Raw genomic sequence first — 15,401 nt, 5'->3', positions numbered from 1 at the left:
ACTTGTCTGCTTTGATATTTCTGGTATGCTTTTGATTTTTTTATTTCTGGTTTTTGTTTTGCCCTTTTATTCTCCCCTTTTGGGGTGGGTGGGTGGGGGGGTTGTATATTTGGCCTGATATGTTTGGTTCTCTGATATCCGTGTATGTTTTATTTTGGGTATTGGATAGACCTAGGGGGTGGATTTTTATGATCTCCCCTCAATTTTTTTTTTTATTTTTTTTTGGGGGGGGGGGGTAGTGGCTGGGGGCTACTTTTTTTTTCTTTTCTTCCCGAGAGTCATTAAATTCTTGGCCCCGATTAAGGAGTGTTTGCACTAGTTAATGGTGCTACGAAGTTTTGTTTACTTTTATTTTTAGGTTTTTGCACTCAGTTTTGGGATCCAAGTATGCTGCATGTTGGGGGTGGTATACAGGGAGGGGGGTGGGGGACGGTTTTGGGTTGTATTTACTTTTTGTGTGGAGCTGTATGTTGTGAATATATATGGTTTGCTGCTGTTATTTCAGCAATGGTGTCCGGTTACTGACTTTATGCATGGCGGAATTGGCTGGCCGCGGGGTGTTGCGCTTATTGTACTTTTGCTGTACTATGGCGGGGCTTAAAGTGTTATCGTGGAATGTGAGAGGGCTCAATGATAAAGTTAAGAGGTCCCTGGTACTCTGACAGATTAAACATTATGCCGCTGATATTGTCTGCCTTATGGAAACGCACTTGGTAGGGAGTAAGATTCTCTCTTTGAAAAGACCCTGGGTGGGATGGGCGTACCACTCCATGCATACTTCTGCCTCCCGTGGAGTTTCAGTCCTTATTAGGCGGACTGTCCCCTTCGTGTTGGAATCTATACAAACGGACCCCTGGGGGAGATATGTGTTTTTGAAATGTAGACTATTTTATGTCCCTGTCCTCCTTCTAGCTGTTTACGTGCCCCCCTCCCTATTCTCCTGATGTTCTTAAGAAGGTTGCTGGGTTCATGGCCTCCTCCCCCGGGATATCTGTTATTTGCCTCGGGGATTTCAATAATGTGCTAGATGTGGCGAAGGACAGGCTCTCTGTATCTCCACCTGCTGCGTGTCCTGGGAGATCCACTTTTGCAAATGTGGTGTCGGGGTTGGGCCTGGTCGATCCCTGGAGATTGAGACACCCGTCTCTTAAACAATACTCCTGTTTCTCTCACTCTCATTCTTCGTTCTCCAGGATTGACCTGGCCCTCCTCTCGAGCGACATGGTTCCCCGGGTTGGTAGTATCAGATATGAGACTAGGGGTATATCAGGTCACTCCCCTTTGACCTTTACTTTAGACTTAAACTGTTCTAGGGGCCAAGCAGTATGGAAATTTAACCCGTTTTGGCTTGGTCACATGGGGGACGGCTCTGACCTGGTGGCTGCATGGCGGGAGTTCTTTGAATTGAATAGTGCCGACCAAGCTATCTCTAATTTATGGGACACATTTAAGGCCTTTCTGCGGGGGAGTTTGATTAAACGGGTGTCTGGTTTGAAGTCCTTCTATAGGCGACGGGAGGCTGAGCTGGAGGCCCAGTGTGTCGCTGCAGAATTACAGTACTTACAGGATTCTTTGAATAGTTCTAAGCTAGCCTGGTTATCGGCTCAGAGGGAATGGAGAGATTACCTAATGGAAAAGACTCAGCATAGACTCCTTTTCTCATCTCATACCTTTTACGCTACTGGTGATAGGCCGGGGACGTACCTGGCCTCTTTGGCCCGGGGTGATAGACCTACTAGTGTTGTGGTTGAGATTGTGAACTCTGACGGTGTTCCCATGACTCAGACTCCACAAATGGCGGCTGAATTTGTGTCTTATTATAGCCGCTTGTATGAATCCAAACTAGATTGCACCTCGTCGCAACTGAACGATTATTTAGACAGTGTTTGTTTCCCCACCTTATCCAGTGAGGCTTGTGACCTTTTGGAGGCGCCTATCTCCTCCGATGAAATTATGGCAGCTGTTAGGGCTTCACCTAGTGGCAAAGCCTCGGGCTTGGATGGCATACCTTCTGAGGTCTATAAGCAACACCTGGATTTCTTTGTCCCGCGTCTACTTGAGTTGTATGGCCAGATCTTTGCACAGGAGTCTCTCCCCCCCCCGTCTATGGTAGAGGCAGTGATTGTAGTTCTCCCTAAACCTGACAAGGATCTTAGGAAAGTTGAGTCCTATCGCCCTATATCCCTTTTACCCACTGATATAAAAATTTTGGCTAAGGTGTTGGCTGGCAGATTAAATACAGATTAAATAAATCCCGGATCAGACGGGATTTATGCCCAATAAATCGACCTCCATTAACCTTAGACGTCTGTTTACTTACCTACAAATCCCCCACACGGACCCCTCCTCCTCCATAGTCGTTTCGTTGGATGCCGCTAAGGCTTTTGATTCTGTGGAGTGGGATTATTTGTGGGAGGTTATGCGTAGATTTGGTATAGGCCCAAACTTTATTAAATATGTTCGGTTGATGTTATTCCTCTCCTTCGGCGAGGGTAGCGGTTAATGGTTTCGTATCTCACTCCTTTCCCCTATCTAGAGGTACGCGACAGGGTTGCCCACTGTCCCCTACTCTGTTTGCTATGGCCATTGAACCCCTTGCGTGCCTCCTGAGAGCGGACGTGGGGATCTCTGGCTTTAAGGTGGGTGCCCGTGAGGACAGGGTGGCTTTGTATGCCGATGATGTTCTGCTGTTTGTGGATCGCTATGCTGAGTCTATGCCTAGGATTTTGGAAATTATTATTGGGTTCGGGCGATACTCCAGGCTCCTGATTAATTGGGAGAAATCCTTTATTATCCCACTTCGGGGCAAAGTTCCTGCCTCCCCGTTGGTAGCTCTCCCGCTGCGGTGGGTGGACTCCTTCAAATATCTGGACATTTGGGTGTCTAATGATCCTCAAAAATTTTCCTCTCTAAATATTACTCCACAAATAACGTATCTCCGTAGCCGGGTGAAGACATGGGGTAAGTTACCCTTAATGGTCACGGGGAGGGTTAATATGGTAAAAATGGTCTTCCAGCCCAAACTTTTATATGTTTTGCAGCAATCTCCTGTTTATATTCCACAGAAGATTTTTAAACAAATAAATGGGCTGCTCTCCTCCCTGGTGTGGGCTAGTAAGCGGGCACGTTTGAGCCTGGATACCCTGACCAGGTCACGGGAAATGGGGGGTTTGGCTCTCCCCAACTTCCGTTTCTATTATCATGCGGCGCAGCTGGCGCATATTTGGGAGTGGGTTAGCGACCTCGATGCCCTGGCTTTGCACTCGCTGATGCTGCACCGTGATTACCCTGGGGGCTCCCCATTACAGCTACTACTTTGCGGTAGCGTCAAAATGTCCACATTGCCACTTATTAAGCAATCCATCCTAATATGGAAATTGGTGCACTCTGTGATGCGTGGTCATGGTGTTGATCCTGATACCCCACTTGATAATGCTTACGGGTTGCCGGAACTGTGTCATCTTCAGGTCCGAGAGGTTTGGGGTAACTGGGGAGTGTCCTCATTAGGCCATTTATATAGTGATGGGACCCTTAACTCGTTCCAACAACTTCAACAGGCGCATGACATCCCCTCAGGGTTCTTCTTTCGATTCCTTCAATTGAGACACGCTTTGGCTGCCCAGTTCCCAAATGGCCCTCCAGTCCTTGCTGATTCCCTGGTCAAATCACTGTTGCAGACACTGGACTCGGGACATTTGGTTTCTAGGATATATGGTCGTATTCTTCAGATGCATCATATTGACCCTCTCACTGCCCTTCGGGGTAGGTGGGAGTCAGATGTGGGTATGCTATCAGATGATGCATGGAATACTGCTATGGGAGCCCATCGGATCTCCACTTCCTCTGTTAGATACCAGCAAATACAATTATATATTCTGCATAGAGTGTATATGACCCCGGTGAGGTTAGCACATATTGGGGGGTCTCATAGCTCACGGTGCCCTAAGTGTGGAGCCATGAATGCCGATTTCTGGCATCTACTTTGGTTGTGCCCTGGCGTGTCTCGGTTCTGGACGGCTGTTGTGCGCACCTTGGGGGATACAGGTATTCCCTCCTCCGTATGTACGCCTGCGCTGTGCACCCTGTTGATTGTGGATGAGGAAGCTTTAGACCCGCCTAGCAGGCGATATGTCATTAATTTATGTGCCTTGGCTAGGGTTTGTATTGCCCGATTGTGGCTGGCTGGCGAGGCCCCGGCACCTAAGGCTTGGATATCCCTGGTCAACGAAACTATTGCATGTGAAAAGTTTGTGTATCTGGCTAGGAAGGTGGAGAGGAAATGGTTCACAATATGGGGTAGGTGGATGGACTCTAAATATTTCAAGGATAAATAGGGACTAGATTTATATTTCTCTCCTTGTTTGTTATGGGATGTTTTTGGAGGTGGGTACCCCCGCGGCCGGCCTTGCTTTTCTTTGTTGTACTTCGGTATTCTGTGCTTATTCTGCTATGCCTATGCTTATATTGGAAGTGATATGTTTGGGTTGTGTTAATCCCGGACGCCGACGCTTTGCGACTGTGTGATGTCTGAGACATTATAGCTGATGGATGTACTATATGCCTTATACATGTACAGCTGTTTAGATGCACATTGTATATGTGTGTAGTTTTAAGTTTGTTGTTTGTGTAAATTGTTGACGCAAAATTGAAAACTTCAATAAAAACTATTGAATTTAAAAAAAAAAAGTTTTTATTACATCCCATAGTACCAGTGGTGAGGTCCAACAGAGCTGGAGCTGATCCCACAGAGTGTGGAGGTGAAGCTGCAGGCATGTTTGAGGAGAACTTGGCAGCAGAGAGTTCCGGTTCGGGGGGTTCCCTACCCCCCAGTGGAATAGTGGCAATGGGGGTTCAAAATGACCCACCTTGGGCTACATTTTCCTCTATATTAACTACGCTTGTAACTAAACTTGCGCCCCCTATGGGACCTCCTGTGCCGGTACAACAAATGATGATCCCTTCAGTTAATCCGCCCTGGGCAGATCAAATTTCCAGTCAGTTACAGCAATTAAACCAGTCACTGTCTAAAAAGAAATCTGAGACTCGCCCACCTAAGACCAAGTGGTCATCCAAACGGGCCATTACTTCCTCACAGTCAACTACTGTCCCAGACATCTCTTCTGATGAGGATGGTGTTTATATTGACCCCTCAGATTCTGATCCTGATAGTTCTGATGGGGAAGCTGGGTCGCAGCTAGATGTTCCTGACTTGTTGGAGGTGATCGGGATGATTCTTCAGATCACGGATGACGCAGAGCCTGATGCCGTTCCTAAGAAACCGGACAGGTGGTTAAGCAAGTTTTACCTCACTCTGACCACTTAGTGGACATATGCCAGGAATTCTGGTAAACTCCAGGTAAGAAATTCACACCTCACAAGAAGATGCTGGCTCGGTATCCTCTTGCTACGTGACTACTGTCACATCTCTGAAGGAACCAACTGATAAGCGCGTGGAGGGTTGTTTAAAGGCAATTTACACCCCAACTGGTGCTGTGCATAGGCCCACTATTGCAGCAACTTTGGCTGCAGAGACCATTGAGGCGTGGGCCCAGGAGTTGGAGGCAGAGTTGCCTTCCAATGCTTCTGATTGCGCTAGACAATGCCTATCATATATTGTCACAGCGTCACATTATGTGAAGGAGACGGCTTCTGATGCCGGTATTCTGGCAGCCAAGGCTTCTATTACATCTATCCTGGCTTTCCGGATTCTTTGGTTGCGGTCTTGGTCTGTTGATCTGGACTCCAAGAAAACCCTGGAGGTGCTCCCATTTAAGGGAGACATTCTTTTTGGAGAAGATCTCAACAAGATAGTGGCTGACTTAGCTTCTGCTAAAACGGCATGTCTGCCTAGTACTGCTCCTTCGGCGCCGAAGGCTAAGAGTGCTTCTTCTAGTTCCTTTGATCCTCCGGTAGAAGCAAAAGGTCAGGTGTACCGGAAACACGTAACACTTTCAAACCTACTAAGCCAAAACGGGCCTGGGCTGCCCGTCGTCTTGCTTCCAAAACTGACAAGCCTGCCGCATGACGGGGCAGGCCTCCCCCTGGGGGATCCCAGGGTGGGGGGCCAACTTCTAGGGTTTACCCAGGAATAGTTGAAGACCACTTCCGATGCCTGGGTACGGGAAGTCACTCGAGGTTACACCGTATCCTTCAAGAAATGTCCCTTTCATCGGTTTTGCTTGACAGACGTCCCTTCGGATCAGGAAAGGGCAAAACTCTTCATTCGGTGGTACAGTCCCTCCTGGACAAGTGCCTCTGGCTCAGAGAGGCAGGGGGTACTATTCACCGCTGTTCCAAGTCCCGAAACCGAATGGGTCTTACCGACCCATTCTCAACCTCAAGTCCTTGAACAAATTGGTCAGGGTTTCCAAATTTCATATGGAAACCCTACGCTCTATTCTGTCCTTAGAACCTGGGGATTATATGGTCTCCCTGGACATACAGGATGCTTACCTGCATATTCCTATTGCAATGTCGCATCAGCAGTACCTGAGGTTTGCTGTGGGCAACCTACACTACCAATTTCGGGCTTTACCTTTTGGCTTGACCACGGCTCCGCGAGTCTTCACCAAGGTCATGGCGGTAATGACGGCTGTACTCCGCCGTCAAGGGGTCAGGATCCTACCGTATCTGAACGACTTGTTGATCCTGGCAAATTCCCCAGAAGTTCTCCTACGCCATCTGGATCTGACCATCCAGTTTCTGCAAGCCCCCGGCTGGCTCATCAACTGGAAGAAGTCTTCCCTGGTCCTTGCGCAGAGCTTGGTACACCTGGGAGTGTTACTGGGCACCCGCAACAAGTGGTTGTTCTTGTCTCAGGAGAAGGTCCTGAAGCTTCAGGACAAGATTTGATACTTCCTGTCTCATCCGCAAGTGTCAATACATTCGGCGATGTAAGTGCTAGGTCTCATGGTGCCGCTTTCGACATGGTGGCGTACGCTCCATTCCATTCATGCCCTCTGAAGGAACTGATTCTTGCCAAGTGAGACGGCCTGCCTCACGGGATCAGGTCTCACATGATCTCCTGGTCTCCGGAGGTCCTGAGCTGGTGGCTGCAGGACCGATGTTTGAGTGGGGGGGGGGGGGGGGGGGGTAGTCCCTTCTGGATTTCCAACTGGGTCCTTCTGATGCCAGTCTGAGAGGCTGGGGCGCGGTGTTGTAGCAACACTCCCTTTATGGTCGGTGGACCAAGGAAGAATCTCGCCTCCTAATAAACATTCTGGAACTACAGGCGGTGTTCAACGCGCTGAACCTGGCCCAGCATCTAATTCAGAACAGACCTGTTCAGGTACAGTCAGACAACGCCACCACAGTGGCGTACATAAATCATCAAGGCAGCACTCGAAGCCGCATGGCAGTGAGGGAAGTATCAAGGGTTCTTCAATGGGCGGAACGCCATCTACCAGCCATAGCGGCAGTGTTCATTCTGGGGGTCCAACTGGGAAGCGGGCTTTCTCCGTCGTCAGGACGTGCACACCGGGGAGTGGAGCCTCCACCCAGAAGTATTTCAACTCCTTGTGGTCAAGTGGGGCACTCCGGACGTAGATCTCATGGCGTCTCGACACAACTACAAGGTTGCGGTCTTTGGAGCAAGAACAAGGGATCCTCAAGCAGCGTTCGTGGACGCTCTGGCAATCCCGTGGAACTTTCGGTTGCCGTATTTGTTCCCTCCAGTGTATCTACTGCCCAGAGTGATAAGGAAGTTCAAACAAGAAGGCGGCATACTACTTCTGATTGCTCCCGCTTGGCCCAGACTGCATTGGTTCTCAGACCTCCAGGGCCTCTCGCTAGGGCATCCCCTTCTACTTCCACAACAACCAGACCTCCTCGTTCAGGGCCCTTGTGTCTACCAGGATTAGGACATCCCCGATGTTATTCCCTGTGGAGCCCAGTGTACCCCGCAGCAGAAAATTAGATTTATGGTAAGAACTTACCGTTGTTAAATCTTTCTGGAAGGTACACTGGGCCCCACAGGGCGCCCACCCTGACACACTTAGCTTCTTTGGGTTGGTATGGCATTAGCTGCTGACACCCTCTCCTGTCGTGAGTGTGTGGTGTATGTGGCTACTAACGATTGTCGTCTTTTACCTGCTACTGCATTGGACTGGTTAACAAGAACTGAGCAGCTGTTCACGGAGGCGGGGTTATAGAGGAGGCGACGCTATGCGTCTTGGGAACAGTCAAAGCTTTGAGCCTGTTGGTGCCTCGGATCAAGATCCTACTCTACACCCCGATGTTAATCCCTGTGGAGCCCAGTGTACCTCGCAGAAAGATTTAACAACGGTAAGTTCTTACCATAAATCTCGTTTTTCTGTGGGTTAATGCCTGAATTTCGCATGGAGAAAAGGATATTTAATTGTATAGCCTTTCCCAGCACGACACAGCTAATTGAACATAACCCTATGATTGCTTTCTAGATTAGCTTTCATTTCCTTTTTTGAAATGAAGAGGGGTATTCAGTTACGTACGTTTTATTTTCACCTATGCTAAAAAACTGGAAATCTTTGCTATTTTTAGGGCAAACGGAGATGTTTTGTTTGACTAAAAGTGAGTTATTGAATAAGTATTTGTCTTACAGATGAAGGGACGCCATCTGAGGAAACTACTTTGTTAAATATGGACAAATGTACAAAGTCACTGTCTCGCCTTCGGCAGGCTAAATGGTTCCAGGTAATGAAAAAAGTAATACACTCTTGATGCAATGTTTGTTTCAAGTTCTATATTTATGTGGGAAATATATTTTTAACCTAATTTTTGTTTTATGAACTAATCGGTAAAATATTCTGAAAATATAAGGAAACCCAGGTTCCTAGCTCTGCATTTAGGGTTCAACATAATATAGTTTCTGCGTATACTTAAAGACTCCTAAGTACTTCTAGTGTTGTATTTATGGGTGACATTTTTGTGGATTACAGTGGCTGCTTATGTTCACAGGCAGCTAGATTTCACTGGCTGACCTCTCCGTTGGACATTAGCAGGAGATGGGGGGGGGGGGGGGGAGGAGATCACTCTTTTCACGTGAATTTGTTTTGTGTCTATCATGCTAAAATGGCTTTTCGCAGTTCTGCGCACTCCTGTTTTTCAGCCTATCATATTTCAAATGTGTGAAAAGGGGACTTGGGCGGGAAAAAACATATACCCCTTTCACACAGAAAATGAAATTTCTGGGTGAAGCAGTTCTTCCCGGTAATTTGCCAGAAAACACTGGGCCATTTTGTGTGTAAAAGGGTCAGCCTGGGTTGGAATTCGCAGGAACTCCGACCCAGGAGTTTACCAGGTTTGGAGACCCAGGAATTTCGACCCGGGTTGAAACTTTCACACAGACGAAATACCCGTTTTGATTTGCAAATTACCGGGTAGAAATTTTTGACCCAGTAATTTGCTTCTCTGTATAAAAGGGAAGGTCAAAAAGGGCCCAACAAAATTACTCTGCACTGAAATACCAGAATTTATGTGTGAAAAGGGTATCGGTGAAAATGTGCAAAATATAGGATATGTCATATTAAATATATTTGAGATACTTAAATTGTGTTAAATGACTGTTCAATGCATTTTTTTTTTAAATGGAAAAATATAAAATCAAGTTTTTGTTTTTTCAGTTAAATAAGTTCTCATATTGAATTCAGGGTACATAAAAATGGGTATAAGTATAATTGGGTTATTTTATGGGACCAACTACTCCCACCTGCAAGGCTAAAAACACTTGTCCCACTCATAATGCATCACAGTATACCTGTCTTTACACCTTGAACCCCAAATTCCATGACTTTGCACCTTTTTCATCCCAAAACTTACATGTCATAATTGTCCAAATAAAAACTTCTAAGTGCCTAATTAGTCATTGGAAAGTGTTCCAGGGGCTCTGAACCCACTTCTGACTTTTTTTACCTTAAAAATAGGAATATTCTCCAAGTTTTCGCCTGCTCATATTTCATTCATTCAGATGTAGGATGTTATTTTAGTGTTCTAGAGGATGCTGGGGACTCCGTAAGGACCATGGGGTATAGACTGGCTCCGCAGGAGATAGGGCACCTAAAAAGAACTTTGACTATGGGTGTGCACTGGCTCCTCCCTCTATGCTCCTCCTCCAGACCTCAGTTAGATTCTGTGCCCAGAGGAGAAAGGGTACAATGCAGAGAGCTATCCAGAGTTTTCTGTTTTGAAGAATTTGTTAGGTTTTTTATTTTCAGGGAGTCCTGTTGGCAACAGGCTCCCTGCATCGTGGGACTGAGGAGAGAGAAGCAGAGCTGGCTTGTCAAGTTGGGCACTGCTTCTAAGGCTACTGGACACCATTAGCTCCAGAGGGAGTCGGAACACAGGTCTCACCTGGGGTTCGTCCCGGAGCCGCGCCGCCGTCCTCACAGATGCCGAAGATAGAAGCCAGGTGAGTACATCAGGTGGCAGAAGACATCAGATCTTCACTGCGCGCCATTGCTCCCAGTACACACACACAAGCAGGCACTGAAGGAGTTTATGGTGTCTCTGGACATAAAGGTGCATACCTTCATGTCCCCATATATGCCCCCCATCAGGAATACCTGAGATTCGCTGTACAGGATTGTCATTACCAATTTCAGACGTTGCCGTTTGGACTTTCCACGGCCCCGAGGATTTTCACCAAGATAATGGCGGAAATGATGGTGGTCCTGCGCAAGCATGGAGTCACAATTATCCAATACTTGGACGATCTCCTGATAAAAGCGAGATCAAGGGAGAGATTGCTGAGCAGTGTGGCGCTCTCTGAGAGTGCTCCAGCAACACGGTTGGATTCTAAATCTACCGAAGTCACAGTTGATTCCGACAACTCGACTACCGTTCCTAGGTATGATACTGGATACGGAACAAATGAAGGTCTTCCTCCCAATAGAGAGAGCCCAGGACATCCAGAACATGGTCAGAGACCTGCTAATACCGAAAAGGGTGTCAGTTCACCAATGCACTCGAGTTCTGGGAAAAATGGTGGCGGCCTACGAGGCCATTCCCTTCGGAAGGTTCCATGCAAGGACTTTTCAATGGGACCTTCTGGACAAGTGGTCCGGGTCCCATCTGCACTTACATCGGAAATCAACTCTGTCCCCAGGAGCCAGAGTGTCTCTCCTGTGGTGGTTGCAAAGTGCTCACCTGCTGGAGGGTCGCAGGTTCGGAATTCAGGATTGGATCCTGGTTACCACGGACGCGAGCCTCCGAGGATGGGGAGCGGTCACACAAGAAAAACATTTTCAGGGACTTTGGTCAGACCAGGAGTCCTGTCTACACATCAATGTGTTGGAACTCAGGGCTATTTACAACGGCCTTCGACAAGCGGAGAGTCTTCTTCGAAACCTACCGGTTCTGATTCAATCAGACAATGTCACAGCAGTAGCTCATGTGAACCGCCAAGGCGGGACAAGAAGCAGTCGCGATGGCGGAAGCCACCAGGATACTTCGCTGGGCGGAAAATCATGTAAGCGCTCTGTCGGCTGTCTTCATTCCGGGAGTGGACAACTGGGAAGCAGACTACCTCAGCAGACACGATCTCCATCCAGGAGAGTGGGGACTTCATCAAGAAGTCTTTGCAGACATAACACGTCTTTGGGGAACTCCTCAAATAGACATGATGGCGTCACGCCTCAACAAAAAACTTCGGAGGTATTGTGCCAGGTCTCGGGACCCTCAGGCAGTGGCTGTAGACGCTCTAATAAAACCGTGGGTGTTCAAATCGGTCTACGTGTTTCCTCCTCTTCCTCTCATCACAAAAGTGTTGAGGATCATAAGGCAAAGAAGAGTACAGACGATACTCGTTGTCCCAGACTGGCCTCGAAGGGCCTGGTACTCGGATCTACAAGAGATGCTCACAGGAGATCCCTGGCCTCTTCCTCTGAGTGAAGACCTGTTGCAACAGGGGCCCTGTGTATTTCAAGACTTACCGCGGTTACGTTTGACAGCATGGCGGTTGAACGCCGAATCCTAGCGAAAAAGGGGATTCCGGAAGAGGTCATCCCTACTTTAATAAAGGCTAGGAAGGAGGTGACGGTTAAGCATTATCACCGTATCTGGCGAAAGTATGTGTCTTGGTGTGAGACCAAGAATGCACCTACGGAAGATTTTCATCTGGGTCGTTTTCTCCACTTCCTACAGACAGGAGTGGATATGGGCCTGAAATTAGGCTCTGTTAAGGTACAGATTTCGGTCCTCTCGATTTTCTTCAGAAGGAATTGGCTTCTCTTCCAGAAGTCCAGACATTTGTAAAGGGAGTGCTGCACATCCAGCCTCCTTTTGTGCCTCCAGTGGCACCGTGGGACCTCAACGTGGTGTTTGCAGTTCCTAAAATCACACTGGTTTGAACCGCTTAACAAGGTTGAGTTGAAATTTCTTACTTGGAAGGTGGTCATGTTGTTGGCCTTGGCATCAGCAAGGCGAGTGTCAGAATTGGCGGCTTTGTCACACAAAAGCCCCTACTTGATTTTTCATGTGGATCGAGCTGAATTGAGGACACGTCCGCAATTTTTACCTAAGGTGGTTTCTTCATTCCATGTGAATCAACCTATTGTGGTGCCTGTGGCTACAAGTGACCTGGAGGATTCCAGATCCCTGGATGTAGTCGGGGCCTTAAAGATTTATGTAGCCAGGACGGCTAGAATTAGGAAAACAGAGGCTCTGTTTGTCCTGTATGCTGCCAATAAGATTGTCACACCTGCTTCGAAGCAGACTATTGCTCGCTGGATCTGTAATACGATTCAGCAGGCTCATTATACGGCTGGATTGCCGGTACCAAATTTGGTTTAGGCCCATTCCACTAGGAAGGTGGGCTCTTCTTGGGCGGCTGCCCAAGGCGTCTCGGCATTACAACTTTGCCGAGTGGCGACTTGGTCTGGGTCAAACATTTTTGCTAAATTCTACAAGTTTGATACCCTGGCTGATGAGGACCTAGCGTTTGCTCAGTCGGTGCTGCAGAGTCGTACGCACTCTCCCGCCCGATTGGATGCTTTGGTATAAACCCCATGGTCCTTACGGAGTCCCCAGCATCCTCTAGGACGTAAGAGAAAATAAGATTTTAAACCTACCGGTAAATCTATTTCTCCTAGTCCGTAGAGGATGCTGGGCGCCCGTCCCAATGCGGAAACTCTGCAAGACTTGTATATAGTTGTTGCTTAAATAAGGGTTATGTTACAGTTGAAATCGGTCTTGGACCGTTGCTGTTATTGTTCATACTGTTAACTGGTTTTGTATGATCCAGGTTACGTGGTATGCTTGGTGTGGGCTGGTATGAATCTTGCCCTGGGATTTCTAAATCCTGCCTTGTAGTGTCCATCTCCTCTGGGCACAGTTCTCTGAGGTCTGGAGGAGGGGCATAGAGGGAGGAGCCAGTGCACACCCATAGTCAAAGTTCTTTTTAGGTGCCCTATCTCCTGCGGAGCCCGTCTATACCCCATGGTCCTTACGGAGTCCCCAGCATCCTCTACGGACTAGGAGAAATATATTTACCGGTAGGTTTAGAATCTTATTTTTTTTGAGCAGTGTATCTATATCTATATATCTATATATATATATATATATATATATATATATATATATATATGTGTGTGTATATATATATATATATATATATATGTGTGTGTGTGTGTGTATATATATATATATATATATATATATATATATATATATATATATATATATATATGTGTATGTGTGTATATATATATATATATATGTGTGTGTGTGTGTGTGTGTATGTATATATATATATATATATATATATATGTGTGTATGTATATACTAGGTGCTTCATCGCGCCCTACGGGCGCTCTTCACACCGTCGCAAGGGACTACGCCCCCTTAACCCTTGCATGCCTTTCTGGGTTTTAATATTTGTATTATATGTAGTATTACCTGCATTCCTTTGTTAGTGGTTAAATATTGCATAATGAAAAGGCGTGCGATGGTGAAGGAGGCGCAGCCCCTTGCGACGCCGTGAACAGCACCTGCAGGGCACGATGTACAGAATGTAGCGGGTGCGGGGGGGACTGCGGATGGTGTCTGTAGATGCTGCGGGTGGAGGGGCGGCGGAAGTGGGGGTGGGGCCCGGATGGGGAAGGTGCTGCAGGTGGTGGAGGGGCAGGTGCGGGGGTGCGATTGGTGGGGGAGGGGGGGACCGCGGATAGAGGAGGGTGTCTGCAGATGCTGCGGGTGGAGGGGGGCAGGTGTGGGGGGAGACATATAAGGGGGGTGGATGGTGGAGGAGGCCTGGAGGTGCTGTGGGTGGTGAAGGAGTGGAGGAGTGGGAGCCGCGGGTGGTGTGGGGGGGGTCTGGAGGCACAGCGTGTGAGGGAGGGGTGGAGTGCCGCATGTGGTGGAGGGGAAGGTGCAGAGGTGTGGTGCATTGGGGAGAGGTCTGGAGGCGCTGCGGGTACTGTACCTGCCAAAAAGGATAGGGGTGACAGGGCCAGGGTAGGGGCGGCAGGGCCAGGACAGGGGTGACAGGGCTAGTATAAGGGTGAAAGGGCCAGGATAAGGGTGGCAGGGCAAGGCCAGGGGTGACAGGGACATGACAGAACACAGGGCACGGGAGAGATTGGTATTAGGGACAAAACAGTGATGACAGACGTGTCTTACCGGAGTCACTGCTGCTGTTCCACTCCAATCTGTTGGGATCTGCTGCTGGTGGAGGCTTGGCATGGCTGACTCTCTTAGGCTGGAGTCCTGCTTCCTCTGCCCGTCCGCATCCCTCCCCCCCTCCTCAGTCACACACTGCAGACCTCGCGCAGCTGCCGGGCACTGTGGTAAGAGGAGACTGGGAGTGACTGGTTAGCCCCCAGGAGATGCTGCGGCTGGAGGGGGGAGGGGGTCATAGCATGCACGTGGCGCGGACCTCGCGGCTGCTGGGCACTGTGGTAAAGGGAGACTGGGAGTGACTGGTAAGCTGCCAGGAGACGCTGCGGCTGGAGGGAGGAGGGGGTCGGAGCCTGCAAGCAGCTCGGACTTCTGCAGCGCTACCCGCCGGCTAAAGTGTGTGAAGGAGCTGGACGCACCTCACTGCGGGTGGCAGTGCTGCAGCTAGCGGTGGGGTTGCTGGGGCTGGAGATAACAGAGGCAGTACGGAAAGTGCACAGCGGCAGGTGCCCCACAAAACTGCAGCTAAGAAGCGTGGAGTGTGCCAGAAAGTGATGCTCCTCCGCGCCAGAGCGACCCTAATGAGTATGCTGATGTGGGGGGTCAAGCACACAGTGAGCCGGTGCCCGTCTGTCTGTACGGCATACCCCCTCACACACCCCCATACCCCCCAAATGTCCCGATTTTTGTGGGACAGTCCCATTTTTGGGGGTCTGTCTCGCTGTCCCACCCGCAGGTCACAGTGTCCCGTGGTGGGGGAGATGGGGGGGGGGCAGTTGGAAAGCTCCTGTACTCGCTGTTCTGCTTAGCAG

At 48.7% G+C, this 15,401-nt stretch overlaps 1 protein-coding gene across 4 annotated transcripts in view; it reads left to right on the top strand.

Annotated features, from left to right (window-relative positions):
• The window catches only part of ZFR2 (zinc finger RNA binding protein 2), a 463,201-nt gene that overhangs the window by 380,857 nt on the left and 66,943 nt on the right, over nucleotides 1–15,401 (top strand). For all 4 annotated transcript variants that reach the window (XM_063914849.1, XM_063914848.1, XM_063914847.1 and 1 more), the window contains one exon: nucleotides 8,579–8,670. In XM_063914849.1, the coding sequence (XP_063770919.1) occupies nucleotides 8,579–8,670 (92 nt within the window). The remainder of the gene's footprint in view (nucleotides 1–8,578; nucleotides 8,671–15,401) is intronic.

Source organism: Pseudophryne corroboree, chromosome 1, assembly GCF_028390025.1.
Source record: "Pseudophryne corroboree isolate aPseCor3 chromosome 1, aPseCor3.hap2, whole genome shotgun sequence".
NCBI lineage: Eukaryota > Metazoa > Chordata > Amphibia > Anura > Myobatrachidae > Pseudophryne > Pseudophryne corroboree.
Note: the sequence above shows the minus strand (reverse complement) of the source record. Positions and strands in the feature narration are given on the sequence as shown.